This window comes from Macaca mulatta, chromosome 3 (assembly GCF_049350105.2).
Source record: "Macaca mulatta isolate MMU2019108-1 chromosome 3, T2T-MMU8v2.0, whole genome shotgun sequence".
Lineage (NCBI taxonomy): Eukaryota > Metazoa > Chordata > Mammalia > Primates > Cercopithecidae > Macaca > Macaca mulatta.
The window spans coordinates 4,971,432-4,994,940 of NC_133408.1; the positions used below are offsets into that span (position 1 = coordinate 4,971,432).

The 23,509-nt window shown below is 45.8% G+C and overlaps 1 protein-coding gene and 1 long non-coding RNA gene across 28 annotated transcripts in view; both read right to left on the minus strand.

The window, feature by feature from the left end:
* Positions 1 to 20,160, minus strand: part of SLC37A1 (solute carrier family 37 member 1) — an 82,819-nt gene extending 62,659 nt beyond the window's left edge. For 6 of the 27 annotated variants that reach the window (XR_013414810.1, XR_013414807.1, XR_013414811.1 and 3 more), the window contains exons 1-3: positions 4,750 to 4,889; positions 3,955 to 4,041; positions 171 to 402 (exon numbers count right to left, since the gene is read on the minus strand). Coding sequence is in view for 18 of the 27 variants with exons in the window: in XM_077995588.1 (XP_077851714.1) it covers positions 171 to 226 (56 nt within the window). In the remaining 9 variants the exon portion in view is untranslated. Of the gene's footprint in view, positions 1 to 170; positions 403 to 3,740; positions 3,803 to 3,954; positions 4,929 to 17,039; positions 17,162 to 20,038 lie in introns of those variants that run through there. The other 21 variants (XR_013414808.1, XR_013414805.1, XR_013414809.1 and 18 more) reach the window with 8 other exon arrangements.
* A 2,173-nt stretch (positions 20,161 to 22,333) lies between these two features.
* Positions 22,334 to 22,979, minus strand: LOC106997231 (uncharacterized). Its single transcript, XR_001443371.3, has 2 exons — positions 22,848 to 22,979; positions 22,334 to 22,545 (listed from the first exon to the last, which is right to left on the minus strand). It is a non-coding gene; the product is annotated as an uncharacterized LOC106997231 (long non-coding RNA).
* Between the last annotated feature and the right edge of the window lie 530 nt (positions 22,980 to 23,509).

Here is a 23,509-nt window from a genome sequence, read left to right on the forward strand (position 1 = left end):
TGTTCTGGGTCATGGCTTCCACTGCCAGTAAGCAATTCAACGGTTATGGGCGAGGTCAGTGATTCAAGTTTTATGTGTTTTATAATGAAACTGGGGCAACACAACTACCTGCACAGTAGCCCTCACTTATACACAGCTCCATGCCAAGGGCCTGCCCCGCCAGGACTCACCACTGATCCCTGGAGAACGAGATGATGAAGCGAATGCCAGCGGGGAGTTGAGCCATTTACGTTGCCACTGACCACACAGCCTCGGTCGCAGAATAAGATGCTTCATAAATGGGTCATTAATCCTGGCTCCAGGTTCCCTCTGCTGCCCCTGCCGCTCCCACAGGCTGGAAAGCGTGGAAAGAAGGTATCCTGCTGGGTCTTGTCCCCTTCCTTCTGGCAGTGGCTCTGCTCTCTACGAGGAGGAGGACAGGCATTCAGAGTCCAGTGTCCTGACATTCACACATTCAGCATTACTGGCAGAAGTAACCACACACATGTACAGTAGCAGTACCCCGTCCTGATCAAAGCTGGACATCTGATACAAGCAGGGGTCCCCACCACGAGTGTTACTAGGAAGAGGTGGAATGAGGTGGAGTATCTGCCCTCGAGGCGGTTTGTTCTGAGAACCCTGAAATGAATTTCAAACAACGTTCTGATGGTGGATAAAAAGGAACCAAGAAACTCATCTCTATCTGGGAGGCATCTAGAGATCAACCCATTCACAAAACCAAATATGTGTCCAGCAGCCACGCTATGTGCCCAGATACCAGGGCATGCCAGGGCACTGGACTGGCTCAGTTCCACCCCTGTGGGCCAGGTCACCTTTGAACCATAGTGACAGAGAAACGTCGGCCTAGACAAGAGGGCAGATCAAACCAATTATTTAATTGTGACTTTGCCATTTAAATCCAAAGGAGGAATGAATTTGCTTCTGTCTGCCTCTTCAATTTTCATCTTCTGTGGTCACCTCAGAGGTCATAGAAAATGACCTGATTATGAACTCAGGGCTGAAGGCAGAGCAATATAGGAAGGAATGGGGAAGGAGGCCTGAGAACTGAGAGGGGGCCCAGCACAGCAGGCAGGCCCGGTCTCCCATGCCAACATCAAACTCATGACATTCCTGAGTCACTGTGTCCTCCAAAGCCAATCAGTTCCCCACATTCACTTTTGCCTCCCTCGAGAGTGAGCTTCCTAAAATGCACATTCTCCAAGGATTTTCCCTTATACCACCTTTTACAAAAAGATTCAAAATCCCCGCTGAGCTTTCGTCCCAGGAGCCGCCCCTCATCTCTTCTGTCTGCTCCAGTCAGAACTACACCTTTCTCCTAGGTAGGTCCTCCAGGGCCTGAACAGGTGGGATTCACCCCACTTCAATACCTCCTGTTCCAAGGCTGACCCTGGGCTGTGTAAGCTGAGGCAAGTCACTTAACTTTTCTGCTCCCTCTCCCTCCAGGCTAAACAATGGGGATGATGGCATCTATGCTGTTATAAACACGCAATGAGATAACCTATGGGAAGCACTTGGTAAGTGGCCCGGTATGTAGTAAATGCCCAACAAACACTAGCTGATATTATCCTCACTGTAAATTCAAAAGAGGAAGGCCCAGGACTGCAGGGCAAGGTCCTACTTCCATCTCCTTGTCCAGAACCCAGCACAGACCACGTGCTCAAGAAACTCATGTTGAATGAACAGCCACAAAGACTTCAAAACTACGTCTGCTCAAACCTCTAGATTTAAGCAATCTTTTGCTCCAAATGGGTGGGCTCCAGTCTGGGTCTGGACCTACTCTGGGAAATGACTTTGTGATGACAGCTTCAGAGTAAAGAATTGGGTTCACCAGTGTCTGGAAACAGATGGTCAGAAGCAAACACCTTCCCCTCAAGTGCCGCTTCTCCATGTCCAGCGTGTCTGGAAACATTCCACTGCCATCTACGAAATAAATAAAAAACCTCCAACTCTGATAACACCTGTGACAACAACATCAAAGGCCCAGAAAGCACTGACAAGTCAAGAGGGAAAAAAAAACCTCTTTGATTTCTTTTTAAAACAAGGATGAATTCTTTTCCCTGTAAAATGGGTGAAAAAAGAGTGCTATAAATTCTCATAGTGAGTGCAGTTAAGATGTGCAAAGACAGTGATTTTACATTTGGGATGTTAAAGAGCTCAACTAATGAGGCCCTTCCTCCCTAGCCTGTGCAGCGTCACAGAAAACCACTTCATTTCCAGTGGGTCAAGACCTCTGGAAGCACCAACCATGACTGACACGCTCTCATTTGAGCCCCGTGACCACCCTGAAGAGGCAGGGCGTTCATTTCACAAGGGAGAAAAATGAGGCTAGGCGGCTCGCCTGGGTCAGCTGGATAAGTGGGGCAGATTCCAGTTTGTCCTGTTTCTCTGAGCCACCTCCTCCCTCCAGCCACTCTTCCTCCTGCCCATCCCCTGCAGAGAAAGGGCAGCAGAATGGGAACAAATCACTTGGTTTAAACCCAGTTTTTGGCGCACAGCCCAAGTACATAAAAAGAAGAGATACTTTTTTTAAAAAGTCACTCTCTACAGGTGCCCCTGGAACTTACCATTCCAGGGAGGAAAAGCGGCAGAATGTCCAGTTTCATTGCACTGTCAAAGATAGCAACTTAGGCTGGGCACGGTGGCTCACGCCTGCAATCCCAGCACTTTGGGAGGCAGAGGCAGGCAGATCACTTGAGGCCAGGAGTTCGAGACCAGTGTGGCCAACATGGCGAAACCCCGTATCTACCAAAAATACACAAATGAGCTGGGCATGGTGGTGCACACCTGTAATCCCAGCTACTCGGGTGGCTGAGGCATGAAAATCACTTGAACCCAGGAGGTGGAGGTTGCAGTGAGCTGAGATTGCACCACCACACTCCAGCCTGGGCAACACAGCGAGACCCTGTCTTAAAAAAATAAAAAAGATAGTAACTGAGGAAACAGCCCATTAGAGCATCTTTATTACAACCTGTAAAACCTGTACATGTACCCCTGAAACTGAAAGTTAAAAAAAAAAGAAAAAACCCTGAAAGACACATGGTTTTATACCCATCTCTTGAAAAAACAAACCCACCCTAGGCAACTGTAAAACGGAATGAGCTGAGGGAAAGATACATTCACAAGCTCCACTCCCAGACCCACCCACTTGTGATCTGTGCTGCCTAGAAGGTTCCAAGTAATCTGAAGAGGCTCAAATAATGAGGATAGGAAGTGAGCAATAGCAGGAGTAAGGTTCAACAGTCTTTTTAGGGCTGAGGTGCCATTACACGTAATCAAAGTGGCCCTATAGATACTTTAAATAATCTACTTCGTGACTTTTTTTTAAAACTGGGTCTCACTTTACAGGCAAAGATGGGTGAGAAATGCAAAACAAAAGTTTTCATGCATTTTTCTTTTACTTTTTTTAAATTAAGACATAGAATACAACTTCCTGTCCAGAGTGTGCTCTTTCTATGGCTTTTTGCTTTTAAAGGCGCTTTCCATATTAAAGATGAATGAAATGGTCACTATCTCTTTCCCCTTGGCTGAAGTACAAGGAACCTGAATTACATTTGCACCACCTGCCCCCAACCCCCAACAAACAGAACATCACAGGTGGGCTGCATGAAACAGAACGTGTAAATGCAGTTTCAAAATGACTTGGTGAATCACAGGTCTGGAGCCAGAGGTTTTCAAGCTTGCTCTAAAAGGGGATTAATAAAGAAACACCGGGGGGGAGTCTAAAATATGTATTCACTTACACAACTTCAGACAATTTAAGTTCAAAGGCCGGCAGGCAGGCAGGCACCTTCCAGGCAAAAAGCTAAGGGAGACCAGGAAAGCGCAGGTTTTAGCAATTCCTCCTTTGGAGATTCAAAACTGGGGCCGCGGGCTGGGGTGTTGGCGGGGAGTGGGGGTGGTAAGGGGCTTGGCCAGTACCCTTCGTTCAAATGCAAATCCTGAGACTGTACGTACCTTCTCGGTCACCAGGATCGCAGCGTGGGCCGTAAGGGCTGGAAGGCTGGTGGCCAGCGGCTAGGGGACTTTGCGGCGCGTCAAGCCCTTTATTATAAACCCAGAAGGTCGCTGTCACTCGCATTGGCCAGGAGGCCCACGGGCTCCGGGAACCAGCTGCTCAGCCGACAGACAACGCAAAGGCCCAGGGTGCCAGCGCTCCGAGCCAGCGTTCTGTGCCGGCTCCTCCCTGGGCGGCTGGTCCCCGGAGGAGGTGAATTCCGCGGGCACGCCCACGTCCCCATCGCGGCAGACAATGCGCAGGGTCCCCTCCTGCCGGCTCTCTGGACCCTCAGCTGTCACCGCGGCCCGGGCCGGGGTGGGCAGGGGACCCGGCAGGACAGCTAAGCTCGCCCCTGCCGGGGACTCCGTGGAGCGGCTACTGGCCCTGTGCCCGCTCCCTCTGCCTCCACTTCCCCGGAATCCCAGCGTTGCCCCGGTCCGGGAACGCCCGGCATTGTCGCCTAGGGCTACTCTTCTAGATGTCGTATTTCAAAGACTTCCCTCCGCGAAAACAGCTTGAGACCGTCCCCAGCTCTCCGAAAACATCCAAACCAGCCCCGACTTACCCCCCCAAAAAAGAAAAGGAAGGAGGAAAGGAGCCGAGCTCCGAGTGCGCAGGGCCCCGCGCCCGGCTCCCTGCGGCAGCCGCAGGTGCTGAGCGGCTGCGGCGCCCGAGCGCCGATGGCCCCGCAGGTGCGGGCGGTGGGGCTGGGGGTCCCCGCCTCCCGGCCCGGCCCCGGCCCCGCGCCTCACCTGCGCCGCCGAGGCCCGCGCACCGCAGCCGGGCCCGGCCGCCGCGGGCGCTTCCTGCTCGCGACTTCCTGGAGCGGCGCGCGGGAGGCCCCGCCGCCCTTTCACTTTCCCTGGCTCGTGGGGCGCCGGCGGGGCCGCGCGGCTCCTCCCCCTCTCCGGCCGCCGCGACCCCCGGCTCCGGCCCCGGCCCCGGCGTGCCCAGGGTCGCACCAGCCCCGGAGCCACCGGGCGGGGGCGCCCCCACGCCTTGCAGCGCTGCCCGGCCTCTGCAGGCGAACCCGGGTCCTGACCCGCGCCTTCCCCGGCTCTGAGGGCGCACGGGCTTTCGCTGGCCCGCTCCCCACCGGCCTCCGGGCAGTCCCAGGCGGCCTCTGCACCGCTGGCGCTCCGTCCTGAAGGCGGGTCTTCCCCACAGCGGCGAGGGTCACATGCCGCCGCGCCCCCACCCCCAAAGAGGGCCTTTCCTTGGCCTCCCGGCTTTTATTCCTATTGTGTCATGTCAAGGGGCACAATCATGAAGACCAGCACTCTATAGCGTGGAAATGTGGCACGCGGATTTGGCTGTGTCGAACCAACTTGTAAGCCAGCTTGTGTCCCACCTCGCAGGCACGTGACAGAGGCGGCTCCCTGTTAGGCTGGGGGAGCCCGCCGGGTTCTTACCCTTGCTGGCCAGTGCCCTGGCACACAGGCTCTACGTCACCCCAGAAACAACTCTTCTCCCTAGGCAGCCCCAGGGAGGCGCCTGGCCAGTCCCCTAGAAGCTACTGCCGAACACCCACGGAGTGGACCCCCGGCATGGCTTCAGAGCAGAGGGGGCTCCCAGCCCACTCCTGGGGAAGAGCAAAGTGAGGCAGAGGGGAAATTTTCCGGGAAAAAGCCTGCGCCTGGATAAAACAATGCTTAAGGATAAAACCAACCCCAGGCCTGGCTGTCAATGTCCGAACAGGCCAGTGCCCCTTGGACCTCCCCCAGGCCCGTTGAGCTTCCCTCTGGAGAAAGGAGAAGGCATTCTTCCCTGTGTTCGGCTTCCCTGCCCTGCTAGGCCTCGCAGTTTCCCCCTGGGGCCCTGCTTTGTTTCTAGAACACTCTGATATCTGTGTCTCTCTTGGCTGAGCTGGGCTGCGTGAAATCCATGACTTTGTTAGGCATTTGAGAAGCCTTCTGCAGGCAGCAAGAAGACCTGCCCACCTCTCTGCCACCAGGGTTCTGCCACAGGAAGCCTGCGGGCCCCTCATTCCACAAGCCAGACGGCCCAGGGCTCCAGCCTTCTCTTTTTGGCTAGGTTTTCTTCAGACCTTCTTTCTCTCCGCAGGCCCCCTCTGCCAGTTGTTTCTCCTCTCTAGCTCTCCATTCCCAGTGACAGCCCAGTGTGGCTCCCATCCCTCTCTCCAATGGTCTCCGCAGCCCAGGCCCTTGCCACTGGTTCTGCTCGAGGCTACTCCTCTCTCACTGCACTTGTGCGACAGTGTTCTCACTTCCAAGTTCTATCTCCTGCAATCCACTCTTTAAGCTGCCTCAAATTGCCCTCCTAAAGCAAAATCTGATCTTGACATTCCTGATTTTAAAACCTTTGGGACATCCCATCACCTACAGCTTTTACATTTGAAAGGCAATAATACGAGCTCAGGATATATAGGACACCTCGGCCATCACATCGAGACAGCTTCTTCCCGCCCCTCCCCTCCCCCACCCAGCTTTACTGACATAACTGACAGATAAAAATTACATAATTTATAGTCTATGATGTGATGTTTTGATATATGAATACATTGTAAAATTATTGCCACAGTCAAGCTAGTATATCCAATCACCTCACATTATTTTTGTTTTGGTGGTGAGAATATTTAAGATCTATTCTTCTTGCAAATTTCAAGTATACAATGTATTATTACTAACTATACATTAGAGCTGTACATTAACTCTCTAGAACTTACTCATCTTTCCTAAGTGAAACTTTGTACTCTTTGGCCAGCAACTCCCCATTTCTCCCACCCTACTACCCCTGGTAACCACCATTATTATATGCTCTACTTCTCTGAGTTCAAGTTTTTCAGATTCCACAAATAAGTGAGGTCATGCATATTCTTCTTTTTTTGTTAGTTTTTTTGTTGGCTGGTTTGTTTTGAGACAGGGTCTTGTTCTGTTGCCCAGGTTGGGGGGCAGTGGCTGAGTGCAGTGGTTAAGGCTCACTGCAGCCTTGATCTCCCAGGCCCAAGTGATCCTCCCACCTCAGCCTCCTAAGTATCTGAGACTACAGGCCCATGCCACCATGCTCAGCTGATTTTTTAAATTTTGTAGAGATGGGGTCTTGATATGTTGCCAAGGCTGGTCTTGAACTCCCAGGCTCAAGAAATCTTCCTGCCTCAGCCTCCCAAAGTGCTGGGAGTAGAGACGTGATCTACCATGCCTGGCCTATATTTGTTTTTCTGTACCTGGCTTATTTCACTTAGCGTAATGTACTCCAGGTTCATCCATGTTGTTGCAAATGACACGAAATCCTTCTTTTTTAAGGCTAAATAGTATTCCATTGTGTACATATAGATATACACCACATTTTCTTTATAAACTTCCCTCTAGTACTGCTTTTGCTGCATCCCATAAGTTTTGGTATGTTGTTTCCATTTTCATTTGTCTCGAGGAATTTTCTGATTTCCCTTTTGGTATCTTCTTTGACCCCACTGGTTGTTCAGGTGTGTATTTAATTTCTGCATATTTGTGGATTTTCCAATTTTCCTCCTGTTACTGATTTCTAGTTCATACTATTGTGGTCAGAAAAGATACTTGATATTTTAATCTTCTTAAATTTGTTAAAACTTGTTTTGTGGCCTAACATATGATCTAGCCTAGAGAATGCTCTGTGTACATGTAAATGTGCATTCGGCTGCTGGTGGAAGGAGTGTTCTATATGTCTGCTAGGTCCATTTGCTCTAGAGTGTTGTTCAGGTTCAGTGTTCCCTTATTCGTCTTCTGTCCGGGTCATCTATTCATTGTTGAAAATGGGGTACTGAAGTACCCTGCTATTACTGTATTGCTATTTCTCCCTTGAGTTATGCTAATAAATATTTAGGTACTCTGATGTTGGGTACATATACATTTATAATTGTTATATCCTCTTGATGAATTTATCTCTTTCTCACTATATAGTGACTCTTATGAAGTTGTTGACTTAAAGTCTGTTTTGTCTGATATAAGTATCTTTTTTGCTCTTTATTTGGTTACCATTTGCATGGAATATCTTTTCCCATGCCTTTACTTTCAGCCTATGTATATCCTTAAAGCTAAGATGAGTCTCCTGCAGGCAGCACATAGATTTTTTTTAATATCCATTCAGACACTTCTGTCTTTTGATTGCAGAATTTAATTCATTTACATTAAAGTAATTATTGATAGATAAAGACTTACTACTGCCATTTAAAAAATTGTTTTCTGGCTGTTTGTAGTTCCTTTATTGTTTTCTTACTCCTTTACTATCTTCCTTTCTGATCTGATGATTTTTGTAATGGTATGCTTTCATTCCTTTCTCTTTACATTTTGTATATCTACTACAGGTTTTTGTTTTGTAGTCACTATGATGCCTATATAAAACATTTTAGGCCAGGCGCTGTGGCTCTCGCCTGTAATCCCAGCACTTTGGGAGGCCGAGGCAGGCAGATCATGTGGTCAGGAGATCAAGACCATCCTGGCCAACGTGGTGAAACCCCATCTCTACTAAAATACAAAAAATTAGCTGGGCGTGGTGGCGTGTGCCTGTAGTCCCAGCTACTCGGGAGGCTAAGGCAGGGGAATTGCTTGAACCCAGGAGGCAGAGGTTGCAGTGAGCTGAGGTCACACCACTGCACTCTAGTAATAAAACATTAGCTGCCTACAGAAATCCTACACTTCAATTTCTCCCTACCTCAACATATTTTATGTTTCTGATATCACAATTTACATGTTTTATGTATTGTGTATCCACTTACAAATTATTATAGCTACAATTATTTTTAATACCTTTGTCTTTTAACTTTTATACTAGAGTTAAAAGTGATTTACACACCACCACTGTAGTATTATTCTGAATTTGACTACATTTTTACCTTTACAGTGAGTTTTCTACTTTTATATGTTTTCATAATGTTAGCGTCCTTTCATTTCAACTGGAATAACTCCTTCTAGCAGATCTTGTAAGGTGGCCTAGTGGTGATGAACTCCCAGAGCTTTTGTCTGGGAAAGTCTTTCTCCATTTCTATAGGAGAGCCTTGCCTGGTATAATATTCTTGGTTGGTTGTTTTCTTTCAACACTCTGAATATATCATCCCATTCCCTCCTGGCCTTCAAGGGCTATGCGGAGAAACCTATTGACAGTCTTACGGGTTTTCTATGTGTGACAAGTTGCTTTTCTCTTGCTGCTTTCAAAATTGCTTCTTTAAGTTTTGAGAATTTGATTATAATGTATCTTGGTGAAATCTCTTTACATTTAGTCTATTTGTGGCTCTTTGGGAATCATGGATCTGGACATTCATTTCCCTTTACAGATTTCGGAAGTTTCTGTCATTATTTATTTAAATAAGCTTTCTCTTCCTTTTCTTTCTTTGCTCCTTCTAGGATTCCCGTAATGCTTATCCTAGTTTGCTTGATGATCTTCCTAAGTTGCATAGGCTCTCTTCACTCTGTTTCACCAAGAGCATAGTATGTATGCCATCAACTTAAGGAGCAGACATTCTCCCAGAGAAGGCCAAGGCAAAGCCAGTGACAGGCCTTGACTGACAAGGAACTGAGGTTTCCCTGAAGGGGGCTTTGAGGATACTAGGCTTCAGCGCTCAAGAAAATGCCTCATGCTTAGAAAGCATTAGAGCATTAAACACTATTAGAGAGAAAGAAAAGAGAAAATCAGAACCTGATTACTTAACATGGAGAAAAGAAATTCATTTTATCTCCACTGATCAAAAAGCAAGAATTCTAGCTGTATGGTGCACTGACTGGCGAGGAAGGGTGATTTATGTTCAGTTACGAGTGTTGTTGATAAGAAATACAATGAAAAGCCTCTCATTATTAAGCATGCTCTGTATTCCAGGCATTGTGCTCGGCCTACAGATATAAAACTGACAAGAGTCCACACACCGAAGAACTATAACGCAATCCAGCAAACATAATTAGGTATGAAGGCGTAGGCATTCCCAGTCCTATAGGACCCCAGCGAGGAGACTGGCCATGCTCCCTACCCCATGCCACACTTTCAGTTGCAGGACTTTTGACTCACTTCCTATTAACGTATGAAAGCTCTGTTTCCTCCAAAGCATTCTCCTCCTTGATCATAAAGAACAGGCAGTGGCCATGAAAAACAATGACTGAGTCACCCTGGCTGGGATAGACCTGTCAGTCCTACAGTGTCAGGGGAAGTGGCAAGGGATGTAAGATAACTAGATGTCGTCTCTAAAAGAAGAGGTCTGTAGAAAACCTTTAAAATTGGACATAAAAATCATACTTTACTTATATTATTTAGAAATACAGGGAACTACCAAAAGAAATGGGTAAAAGAGTAGAAAATGGTTGGGGAATGAGAGGAGTTGAAGGGATAAAGCCAGGTCCAGCTGTTTGTTGTTATATACCTTTAGTATCATTTCATTTTAAAACTATAGGCATGATATTTAAAGAAATATCAACATAAAGACAGAAGGCTGTGCTTAATTTAGGTAATGGCATTTTACTGGTAGAATTTTAGACACTGTGATACTTGAATTAGAGACATATTTGGAGGAGAGGAGCTTTGCAAGTATCCTGAAATAATAAGGGGACAAACACCCATTTATAAGGGTGGTTCTCTTTAAACTACCTGTATAAAATAGGCAAATTTTCTTGCTTCTAAGACCCCTTGGCAGTGTTTCCCAGCAGAGTAACTTTCTTGCTTTTCTTCTATATGTGTGGCAAGCGAAATAGTAACTGAGAGAGTACTCATGGGTCTTTGGGGAGTAAACTGGATCCTAACTGAAGTAGGACTTGATAAAGTCTTGAATCGAATTCAGGGACTTATAGTTCTTTCAGTGAAGCATTCCTCTGTAGCTGAGCTCCACTCTGGGGCTAACTTGTTGCCTGAGCCCATCTGTTGTAAATTCCTCTTGATTTTATGCCTATAGGTAGAATGAGGTCAGGTATGTGGGAACAGGAAACTGACCCATCAACTCAGGAGTCATTCTCGCAATTGAGCTAGTGCAGATACATGAGATAAGCAAGTTGGAAAATTTTTATGGGGTCTTCAAAAAGGCATACTCTTAGGCTGGGCATGGTGGCTCACGCCTGTAATCCCAGCACTTTGGGAGGCCAAGGCAGAGGGATCATCTGAGGTCAGGAATTCGAGACCAGCCTGACCAACAGGGTGAAACCCTGTCTCTACTAAAAATACAAAAATTAGCCAGGCGTGGTGGTGGGCACCTGTAATCATAGCTACTGGGGAGGCTGAGGCAGAATAATTGCTTGAACCCGGGAGACGGAGTTTGCAGAGAGCTGAGATGGCACCATTGCACTCCAGCCTGGGTGACAGTGAGACTCCACCTCAAAAAAAAAAAAAAAAAAAAAAAAAGGCATGGTCTCCAGTCCAGCTCTAGTTTGGTAAACTATGTGGCTGAAATTAAGGGGCTGTTCTTTAAAGTTCCCTCTGGGCCAGCATTTGATGATTTATGGACATGGTACTTTTCAACACTGATGGAAGAATGAAATTACTCATATCCTCTTTATCAAACTGATATTGTTTGGGTATTTGTCCCCTCCAAATCTCATGTCAAAACTTGACCCCCACTGTTGGAAGTGGGACCTAGTGGGAGGTGTCTGGGTCATGGGGGAAGATCCCTCAGGAATGGTTTGGTGCTATCCTCTCAGTAGTGAGTGAGTTCTCACTGTATCGGTCCCTGTGAGAACTGATTAGAAGGAGCCTGGCACCACTCTCCATGCTCTCTCTCTTCCTTCCCCTCTCACTGTGTGAGGCCTGCTCCACTTCGCCTTTCACCAAGAATGGAAGCTTCCTGAGGCCTTCGCAAGAAATAGGTGCTGGTGCCATGCTTCTTGTTCAGTGTGCAGAAACATGAACTAAATAAACCTCTCTTCTTTATAAATTACCCAGCCTCGAGGATTCCTTTATAGCAACCCAAATGGACTAAGACACACACTTCAGTAGTCTTTCATGGATTGCCTATCTATTCCCACCAGACATGGAGTCTGGGAAAGGATGGCTTTGGATGGTGAGACTTTCTGCTCCATCAGCTTAATCTACCCTACTCACCACTGGCTGACAGTTTAGGTAGCCAGTCCCCCTCACAGCCTAAACTGAAGACCTCAGCACTCACTGTGGTCATCAGAAGGCACATGCCCTGGGTTCCTCCAGGCAGCTGTTCCTTTCCAGTTAATTTATAGTTTTAACTCTTATGATTAAGACCATTAGTATTTAACGCTTATAACTGAAATCATTTCTAAAAAAGACTTATGTAACTCAATAATAAAAGCAACTTATTGAGCTGGGTGTGGTGGCTCACGCCAGTAATCCTAGCACTTTGGGAGGCCAAGGCAGGTGGATTGCCTGAGCTCAGGAGTTCAAGAACAGTCTGGCCAACACAGTGAAACCCTGTCTCTACTGAAATACAAAAAATTAGCTGGGTGTGGCGGCATGTGCCTGTAATCCCAGTTACTTGGGAGGCTGAGACAGGAGAATTGTTTGAACCCAAGAGGCAGAGGTGGCAGTGAGCTGAGATCATGCCACTGCACTCCAGCCTGGGTGACAGAGTGACAGTCTGTCTCAAAAAAAAAAAAAAAAAAAGCAACTTATTGAATATGATATTCTCTCCTGACTATTACTTGAGATGATCTTTTTGAGCATCATTAAGATTCCACAGTGAATACTAAGCTAGCAAAAAAAAAAAAAAAAAAAAAAAAAGCATGGGACTTGGAATCTGGAGTGACGGGTTAAAATTCTGACCCCAAACTTACTCTTTTGGGACCCTGTGAAAGTCAATTTACTCTCCTGAACTCCAGTTTTCCTAGTGTGACTCTGTGGGGTTGATGTATGGATGAACGGGGAAAGTAAGGTGTTAGAATGTAGGCACCATGAAAGCAGACATTTTTTAACTGGTTTTATTCATCAGTGAATCCTTATCATGTATAGAATCATGCCTGGCACACAGGAGACATTCAATAAATATTTATGCTAATATTCCTAAGGATGCTTTAGGAACTGTAAATTAGTGTACAAATGCTTATGGCTGCTCTAATTATTGGAAAGCACAGCTAATCACTGTGAATATGTAATCAATCTAGGACTCATATCAGGAGCTGAAGGAAGGAGAGAGCCACAAAGTCCCTTGCATCAGCTTGTTTTGATTTGCTATTTTTCTCTAAAAATGAAGTTTGATTCCCTCCCACCATCTTTAATATACATCCTGTTAAGCTTTGATTATTTGACACAAAGTTAATTGAGGTTTAAAAATAAAATATGCCTCCAAAGTTACTATATATCACTTTGCAGCTATCTTTCTGATGGCAAATGAAGGAACATCTGTAAGAGTACACAGAAATGCCACTTTCAATTCAGGGGTATCAACATTGAACCAGGCCTGGGATGCCAGAGCTCATGTTCACCTTCCAAGTAGACAAGGGAATCCTCTTACTGCCTGCGCAGCCTCCACTTCACCAACATTAGCCTTATTAAATCTGTCACATGGGGAACATTCAATCAATTTGTGTTCCAGTTTCTTCTCCTCTAATGTAGGGTCACTGAATGTTTTCATCTGCAAGACACTGTCCCTATTACAAAGATGAATAGGAGAGGTCCTCATTCTTAGGAAGTGAACAATCTAGTTGGTACAAAACTACAGAGAGCCTCACATCACATAACTGAAAAATCCCCTTAAATCCTTAACCTGTCACAAATTTTCTGGTTTTAACTTTCAGAAAACAAAATTTTAAAAGCTCTTTTAGAAAAAAATCATGTTTTGGATACTGTAATTTTCACAAGTCAATATTTTGCACACACCAGTAGCCTTGTCTGTGTCTCTGCTCTAGAGCTGAAGCTTAGTGGGCTCCCTACCTGTTGGGGGCTGAAGCCACAAGGATCTAGGTCGACTCTGGGGGATCGTACCTCTCCAGCCTTCCAACTACCCGACAGTGATGGAGTGTGGAGGATTACTTCAGGGGCTACCCACCTGGGAGACACAGTCACCTGGAGGACGCTGCAGACAAGGGTTGGGGATAAGCCTGTCTATGGGGTTGTGTAAGTGACAGCTGAGGTGAGACCTGGAGAAGGCATCGAGTTACCCAAAAGAAGAGTGGAAGGTGTTCCAAGCAGAGAACAGCGTGGGCAAAGGCCCAGCAATCCTAGAGAAAGTTAGGTTTGGGGAACTGAAAGTCATTATGGCCAGAGCAGAGAGTGCAGTGTGTGAACATACGGCAAGAGAAGAGGCTGGGGAGGGACTTGGTGGCCACGTCATTCAGAGCCTAATAATCGAATGAGGGAGTCTGGACTTTACTACTGAAAGATTTTAAACTGAAGAACAACGTGATTAGATGTATGGTTTTAAAAGATTATTCCGGTCAGTGTGGCAAATAGATTGGAAGAGAGTGAGACTAAGGCAGGGAGACCACCTGGGCTGTTGGTGTCTTCTTGGCAGAAGATGATGGTGTCCTGACTAAGGAAGAAGCAGTGGGAATGGAAAAAAGTAGATGGATTTGGAACAATTTGGAAGGAAGAATCTCCAGGATTTGGAGATTGGTTGGGGAAGAGGGAAGGAAAGAACTGGTCCCAGACATTGATGATGTTCAGATTCTGGCTTAGGAAACCAGTAGCAAGTGGGCCCTTCATTAAGATAAGGAAATAAAGAAAAGAGAAGGTTTGGGCAACTGGTGTGTGTAGGAAAGAAGTTCAGTTTTGCCCTTGTTGAGTTTGAGATGGATGATAAAAAGGTCAGCCCAAGAAGTGGCTTTTTTGTGGGATCTGGAATATAGGGGAGGAAGCATAAGCAATAATAACTTGAAACTGTTCTCAAAACCCTTTTAGAGTCAATTAATTCATTTATTCTGGAGTGAACTTGGGAGCGAGATGCCTGTCTTGCAGGGGAATGCTGGGCACAGGCAGAGGCTGATGAGTTCTTCATCTCTAGGTCCCTTTTCTCCCTTTACTGTATAAATTTTACTTCTTCTACTACACTACAATACATATCATATATGTGCATGACTTAAAATAGTAACAAAAGAAAATATCATGACACACATAGAGAAGTTTCTAGAACTAAACACATACCTCGATGTCCAGCTTGCTGCCAGTTAGCTTGAAAAGGTGTTCAGGATTAAGGTGAAGAAAACAACCTAATAAAGCCAAGCTGCCTCTTCACTCCAGAGAGTTTCCTAAGCTATCACCCCTATTCTTTCTTCCGACACATCCTTGGAACTGAGACCAGGGCCAAGATGACCCAAAATGACCAGGCCATCTCCCCATTTCTAGCCATCCTAAAGCCTGGTGCACTTCTGGGACCCTCTTTAAATGTATTAATATAAAGAACTGCTAAAAAGAAAGCTACAATATTCTGAACATACCAAGATAACTAAGTAATCAAAGAAATACATTAGTGAATCACATTCTAAATGAAACAATCTTCACTTATCTTGTTTAATAAATACATATTTTCACATTTCCATTCTTGTTCAATGGGGAAACTCTTTTAAGGCCCCTGAACTGAGACTTTGTTCTGAGGTCATAGATAACAGCACTGAGCTGTTCTAGTACCACCCGGATGTGGTTGCCAGAGGCCCCGTCTCGTTCCTCTCAGTGCAGGGCCTCAGTGATTAGATAGCACAAAGCCAGCTCTGGGAAACCTAAAATTGCCAGTCCAGTTTAAAATCTTTCTGGCTTTCCTCTTTGTAGAGGGAGAGGGAAATGGTTCATTTAGCTCTTCTGATAACTATATTTGCTCCACGACTATTTAGAGGCTTGTCCTAGTAACTAGATAATTAAAAATGGGCTTGAGGAGAGGAGAAAGGCAGTTCAAACAAGCAGGTATGCCAGCGCCACAAGAGGAGGACAGCAACAGTACCCAGAGCTGAGGAAATTCTGGTAGTCACCCAAGAAACACGAGTGAATGAGATACTGAGAAAAGACACCCGAAACATTGTTTTCTTAAAAACAAAATGGAGACTGGGTGTGGTGGTTCACACCTGTAATTCTAGCACTTTGGGAGGCTGAGGCGAGTGGATCTCTTGAGCTCAGGAGTTTGAGCCTGTGCAACATGGCAAAACCCTGTCTCTATAAAAAAAATACAAAAAATCAGCCAGGTGTGGTGGCAGGCTCCTGTATTCCCAGGTACTCGGGAGGCTGAGGCAGGAGGATCACCTGAGCCTGGGAGGTTGAGGCTGCAGTGAGCTGTGATCATGCCACTAAACTCCAGCCTGGATGACAGAGCCAGACCTTGTCTCAAAAAAACAACAAAAAAAAAAAACAAAAAAAGGAGCATAATTTCCTTAAGTAATACCCCCTACCTCGTTCAATTTTATATTAAACATTTTCATTCATTCTCTTATCCAACATTTGTGACATAATAATTTTGGTATATCCTTAAGGTGAAATACTATTGTCTTTAAAACACTTTGGAAAAATTTTTTTGACATGTTCACCATATAATGACATGTGATAATGTAAATGACAAATAGAATGATTTCAATTAAATAGACATACATATGCATTTTAAAAGCGTGAAAGGATTCACACCAAAATGGCAGTAGTTATTATCTTTGGGAAGTGAGATTATTGGTTATCTTTATTTTCTTCATTATACTTTACTGTATGTTCCCAATTTTCTAAAAGTATTCAGTAATATTTAATAAGTTGAGTATCTGGTATGTGTCAAGTTCTGTGCCAGACTGTGGGGTGGAGGCCTTGGGAGGTGCTTAGGGAGGCTGACCTGGAAACAGGTTACAACTGTGTAGGAAATGCATCAGAAGCACAACCAGAGAGATGGTAAGAAGGGGCTGGCAGCAGTTAGAAAACAGCATCCCTAGGAAAGTTACATCTGGTAAAGTATTAAAGTTGACAAATTGTTCACCGGGTAGAGAAACATGGGCATCACATTTCAGAAACAGAAAATAACATATACAGATGTATGAAGGTGGCCTGCAAAAAACTAATCTAAATAATTAACAGGGGTTATCACAGGGGAAGAATCAGCATTTGGGGAAAAATGCTTATCTTCTCAAAGAATCGAGGAAATATTAATACAAACTAAAGTCACTATGAGACACTGCCTTGTCCATCAGATTAGCAAAGAAGAAAAAAGACTTACAGTAGGCGAGGGAGCAATGAGTCACACACTCTGTTCTGGTGAGAATGGGGATAGGTCTGGCCATTCTCGGAGGCAATGCAGCAACATGTATTTAGGCTCAGCAATTTCTTGATTCTATAAAGCTGCAATCCAAAGAGCTGAATTTGAGATGTAGACAAAGATCTATGCATTCAGATGTTCATATTGATTTCATTCACTCATTCATCTATTTACTTTGGGCAGGGGGTTCACAGGTGTTCACTGTATTATTTTGCTGGCACATGTGAATATGTGTTCTTTTGTATGCATCAAATATTAAATAATTAAAAAATTTTAAAACCTGAGCTAAATATACATGTTACATTTTTATGGCACTTCCAAATCATTTCATCCTCATTATCTTATTTGATCATGACCTTTCTAAAAGTTGGGTAGGGGGAGCCTTATTCTGGGAAAATCATGAGCATGTGGTTCAGCATGCTACTACTTTCCCTGTCCCTTTTCTAGAAAATCTGATCCACTCTTAGATCTTGAAAAGTACAGCCCCATGTAGCACAGGATCTCCCACCACAACTGCTGGTTAGAGTGAGGCTATCTGCAATATCAAAACTAGAACCAACCTTGCATATCCACCAGTAGGAAAGTGTAACCTCCACTTTGGAATGAAGGATTAACATGTAGCCAGAAGGCATAATAGTTTTTGTTTTTGTTTTGTTTTGTTTTGCTTGAAATAGAGTTTCGCTCTTGTTGCCCAGGCTGGAGTGCATTGGTGTAATCTCAGCTCACTGCAACCTCTGCCTCCCAGGTTCAAGCGATTCTCCTGCCTCAACCTCCAGAGCAGCTGGGATTACAGGTGCCTGCTACCACACCCAGCTAATTTTTTGTATTTTTAGTAGAGACAGGGTTTCACCACGTTGGGCAAGCTGGTCTTGAACTCCTGAGCTCAGGCAATCCACCCACCTTGGCCTCCCAAAGTGTTGGGATTACAGGCGTGAGCCACCGCACCCAGCCCTGGTAATTTTTTTAACAGTGTAGATTTATGTAGAATTTGCCCCCAAATGGGTCTGTAATTTCTTTCTCATTTCCTTGTAATCCCCTAGTACTCTACCTAGAAGACACTCAGATGTAGTTAAGCAACTGATATCCTGAGAGAGCCCTCGGAAAATGGAGTGTGTTAAGAAGAATAAAAAAAACAAGAAAAAGAAAAAAAAATTCACATCACTTTTTTCTCTTTTCCTAGTGCTGCATAAAGCACAGCTCTGTTGCAAGATAATATCTAACACTCAATTTGATAAACCTGTGTTGTCTGAGCACTTACTATGTGCCAAGCACTGAGCTATGTCCTTGAGTTGCTACCCAAGGTGAAATTTGAGTCTATCCAATTTTCTGACGTCTCTTGTCTCCACACAGGTGTCCACTAAACTATTTCCCCTACTGGTTATGATACATTACGGAATAATCTCACTTCCTGGGTGAAAAATAATTTATATTTCTCTCTTGACAACTGTGTTTCAATAGCCTTCCACTGACCTACATACCTCAGGTATGGGCGTGTGTGTATCTGGCATTTTCCTCCTTGCTGGGTGCCAACTTTATGAGACATAATCCACAAACAGTTCAAATACCTACTTACACTTAAGAATCTACCTGTCTATATATATCCAGAAGCTTCAGTCTCTCCCCGCCCTTATGTATATTAGTGCTAATGAATATGAGCATTAAAACTCATCTGTTCATCACAGACTAACTTCTGATTGTCACAAACAACTATCTGACTGAATCATCTTTGGCAGTTTGATTCTTTTTTTTTTTTTTTTTTGAGACGGAGTCTCACTCTGTCCCCCTTGCTGGAGTGCAGTAGCCGGATCTCAGCTCACTGCAAGCTCCGCCTCCCGGGTTCAGGCCATTCTCCTGCCTCAGCCTCCCGAGTAGCTGGGACTACAGGCGCCCGCCACCTCGCCCGGCTAGTTTTTTTGTATTTTTTAGTAGAGACGGGGTTTCACTGTGTTACCCAGGATGGTCTCGATCTCCTGACCTCGTGATCCACCCGTCTCGGCCTCCCAAAGTGCTGGGATTACAGGCTTGAGCCACCGCGCCCGGCCTTGATTCTTTTCAAGAAAAAACCTCTACTGAAAACGATTAAGATAAACTTGAGTTAAAATTCTCCCCCAAACATACTGATAGCCAAAAGGTGCTTAACCTATTATAAGATTAACAACAGTACAATTAATAGTAATAGCTCCCATTTACTAAGTGCTTTACTGTGTGCTAGGCACTGTGCTACTCTCATTATGAATATCTAATTTTGACCTCACAACAGCCCATTTTACAGATGAGTGGACTGACTTCAGAAAGAAGTATATGGAGCTAGGGCTCCAATCCCGGGTCTGTCTCTATCCTCTAAATGCTAATATGTGATACTACCAACACTGTTTTAAAAAGTTTTCAATTGTACATGTAGATAGAACTTTTTCTATCTATATACCCTAATATATTTGTTTATAAATATGCATATATATGAAATTGGTAAATTTACCAGAGTACAATTATTCTAATAAACAACCTCAGAGTTCTATAGTTAAAATACGCCTGAACTCATTTTGTTGAAAGTCCCTGCTTTTTATCTGAACAGTGCCTACAAAACTTCAAAAAAAATCTGTTTGCATTTTACCAAAGCCCCTCAGTTCTTAAGGCCTTTTCTCCACACTGTCCAGGAGAGCTCAGAAGAGACACTCTTAGGGACTCAGTCGCCATGACAACTGCCAAGCTGCAGGGCCTCCAGCTGGGAGGTGGGCCTGGAAGGTTGTGGAAAATACAGAAGGCAGCCCCAGGGTGGTTTCAACAGTTTCCCCGGCCTTGGCCATCCCACCAGGAAGCAGAAGGCACCCTGACCAGCCCCTCTGCAGAGATCAACCATGGCCGGCCTGGGACTGTTTTTCTTCTTTTTGAAGGGGTTAATGGGTAAAAGGAAATGGATCGCTCCATTTCTACGTAAGAAGGACAAGAAGATCATTTCTTACTGAAGAAACGAAGTGCAGAGGAACCGCGGCCACTGCTGCCCTCCACTCTCCTGAGGGCGTTCCCCTCGGCCCTCGCTCCTCCCTGCAGAGCGGCACTTGCACGAACTTCCCGCTTGGGGGTTATGGGAAGGGCCTCTGTGGATGATGGGAAAGCCCCGCAGGGGATAATGGGAAGGCCTCGCGGGGGATGATGGGAGACCCCTGCCAGAGGAAGATGGGCAGCCCCTTTTGATTTTTAAGCGGTGGTAGAGGATTTCCTCTCATTTTCCAGTAAGGAAAAACCTTCTGATGATGTCCTCGTCTTTCTGCCTCTCATCTTCCCACCACTCCCACGCCCCAGGAAAGGAGGAAGATGGGCTGAGCAAGCATTTTGAGGGCCTTCAGAATTGGAAAGTGCTGCTTCTGGCATTACCCGGCATTTCCAGGTCACTGTGGGGTCAGGGGTCAGGGATCCTGGGGCTCTGAGTGAGGCATCCGCTTGGCTTGATGAAGTCCTCCTGGGGTTTCCTGGGTACGCAGAGAGGTGCCCAGCGCTCCGACTGCCTCTTGGCAGCTGTGGCTTTCAGCTGAATCTGGGCTGGGGTGCAGCTTCTTTCTGGAAAGAGGAATTTAGAATCCAGTCCAGGTGCTGCTGCAGGAGGTGCTGGGAGGCCCATCCTGTTGTTCACCCCTTCTTGCCTTTGTCAATTATTTGGATAATTGCTAAACCCACAGTGTAGTGAAATTACTATAGATTGAAAGATTTGGGAGGGAAGACCCTGGCAAATTTGTACGGGATAGAGATCAAATTGTAAACCTTAGGATTTAATAGCTGTAGCTAGATGTCTAGTTGCTAAGGATGTGATCCAGAGCAGGGTTTGCTTAACCATGTAGTTTGCTTAAGCCACTCCCTGGTGTTTGCAATCCAAGGCATTTGAACCAGTGGTCCTCTGCTTGGTAGATGCTTTACAGTCACTGCCAGAAAACTAGTTATTTCTTTATCACAGATCTGGGAGGCAGTATAGTGATGAGCAACAGTTGCTCTTGGGTCTGATGGCTCGATTTGAATCCCACTGGCTGTATGATCTTGGGCAATGATCTTAACTGCTGTGGGCCAAAGTTAAGGCTGTTGAGGCAGAAATTGATAAAGGCTTATTGAAAGTCAAATTTGAAGATTGAATGGGGAAGGCACAGCAACAAAGTTGGGTGTGTTCCAAAGTCTGTTACAAGTTGCAATGGTTTTATAAGAAAGTTGAGGAATGGGAAGGGGACTCCTCATATTGGAGTTGTCTTTTTTCATTGGAGGGACGATATAGAGGCTACAATCAATGGCTACGGATGACAACATACAGGCTAAAATGTTTTCTGCGTATGCACAAGACAATCAGTGAAATGTCATGATTTAGAAACAAATCAGTATCCTTTTCAGTGTCAGTCGTTACGTATTAATTAGTACATCAACAGTCTGAGGAACTCATGATAAGATTTGAGAGATTCACAGTAAGATTTTTTACTCAAGTACAAAATGTGAAACATGAATCATAAGACCTTTTCCAAGTAGTTAAAATATTGTTTATTCTTTTAAGTATAGGGGTGCATGACTTAACTCATGCCTGGCATGGCCTTAGGTCCTGTTTATAAGTTGGTATCTTACTGCCACAGAGTCCATTCTGTCAGTCTTATGATCTCTAGTTTAACATTAATGCTGGTTAGTTGTTGTGTCTAAACGGCAAAAGGGTATTAGTGAGGCATTTCTGACCTCCCTTCCCATCATGGCTGATAACTCAGTTTTTAAGGTTTCTGGGGTCCCCTTGGTCAAGAGGGGGTCCATTCAGTTGGCTGTAGTGGGGCTTAGGAGGTTATTTTTAGTTTATACCCCTCTATAACTCCCTTTCCTTAGATTTACAATGGAGAAATGATAGTGAGGATTTAATAAGATAACTCATAAAATTCTTAAAACAGCGCCCACATGCAGTGTCAGAACTTAGTAAACATTGGTTACTGTCATTGTTAGGACAAATTTGAAAGTTGAATTTCTGACATTTTAAATGTAAAAAATGACTATTTATTTGCATATACTTGATTATGTTACCATTCTATATTTTTAACATTTAAAATACTTTTGGCATTTTATTATAAAAATAAGACATGCTCAATTGTAGTAACTGGGAAATTGCTAATATGGAGAGAAGAAAATAATAATCATTTATTATCCCCAACTCCCCACTTTTCCCCATAAGAAAAGCTGTTAAATTTTGGTGTTCACAACATTTTTATCTTTGCAACTAAAAAACGACATAATTTTGGATTCTTGTGTGTTGCTTGTAACTTGTGTATTTATTCAGTAAGTAATATATTTGGGCCTGATGATGGGTTATGGTTGTAAACTTTCATATTAGCATTGGGAAGATTCTCCAGGGGATGTGTGCTCTGAAAGATCAGCAGCTTATTCACCACGTGGATTTGGCTTCTGGGATTCTGCCATCAAGACTAAATCCTGTGGTTATTCAGTCACTCCTCCCCAGCTCCTGCAGCAACAACAAATAACACAGCTTTTTGTCTGGGATGATGGCAGAGGAAATGGGAGATCGTGAGGGGCCTTGGGCAGGCGGAGTGCGTCAGGTGAAGCAGAGTGCCAAGCCTGCACATGTACGTGCGTGTGCGCCTGTGATTTTTGTGGGTGTGTGTGAGTGGAGGGGAGCCAGGAGCGAGCGGAGAGGAGCGGAGATCCTTACGGGACCCCTGAGAGTCAGAGGCCCGAGGGGGCTGGTACTCCTGTCGGGGTCGGGGAATGATGTCAAACCCGGACGGACATCAGTGTAGGCCGCACCTGCTGAGAGGCCAGAGCTGCCTCCTTGAGAGTGAAGTTGTTTACGGACCAAAGAAGAGATCTTGGCGGACACATCTCTGCGATCCGCGAACCCCGAAGGGTCCGAAGAGCCTAGAAAGTAAGTGGGGATGGGCAGCACCCCCGGGGGGTCCTGCGAGGCCCGGGGACGGAAGGGAGCGTGCAGTGCCCGCACTGGGCAGGGGTGAAACCCACTCGAGAGTTGGCCCGGACGCGCTTCCCGCGTCCCTCCTCTTGAAGGCCCAGTACCCAGGTGGCTCCTTGTTGCGGCGTCACAGAACAGCCGACTAAAGTGATGGATTTCAGGGGCCAGCGACAGCGAGGTCCAGGTCAGAGACCCGGTGGGCAGCCAGGCACGGAACCCGCCCAGGCCCTGCCCAGTCCCCGCCCCCCTCCCTTCCCGAGCAGTGATTGGCCAAGGCGGCCCCTCGTTGCTATGACGGCACCCCAGTGCTGCCACTGGCTCCACCTCGTCCCTTCCGCCCCGCTCCTCTCTATTCCCGGGCGGTGATTGGTCGAGGCGCCCTTCCCGTTGCTATGACAGTACGCAAAGGCTGCCAGTGGCTCCTCCCGTGCCGTCCGCCTTGCCAGTCCCAGCTCCCCATCTTCCCGGCCGGGCGGGAGGCGGGGCCGGCCGCGTCTCC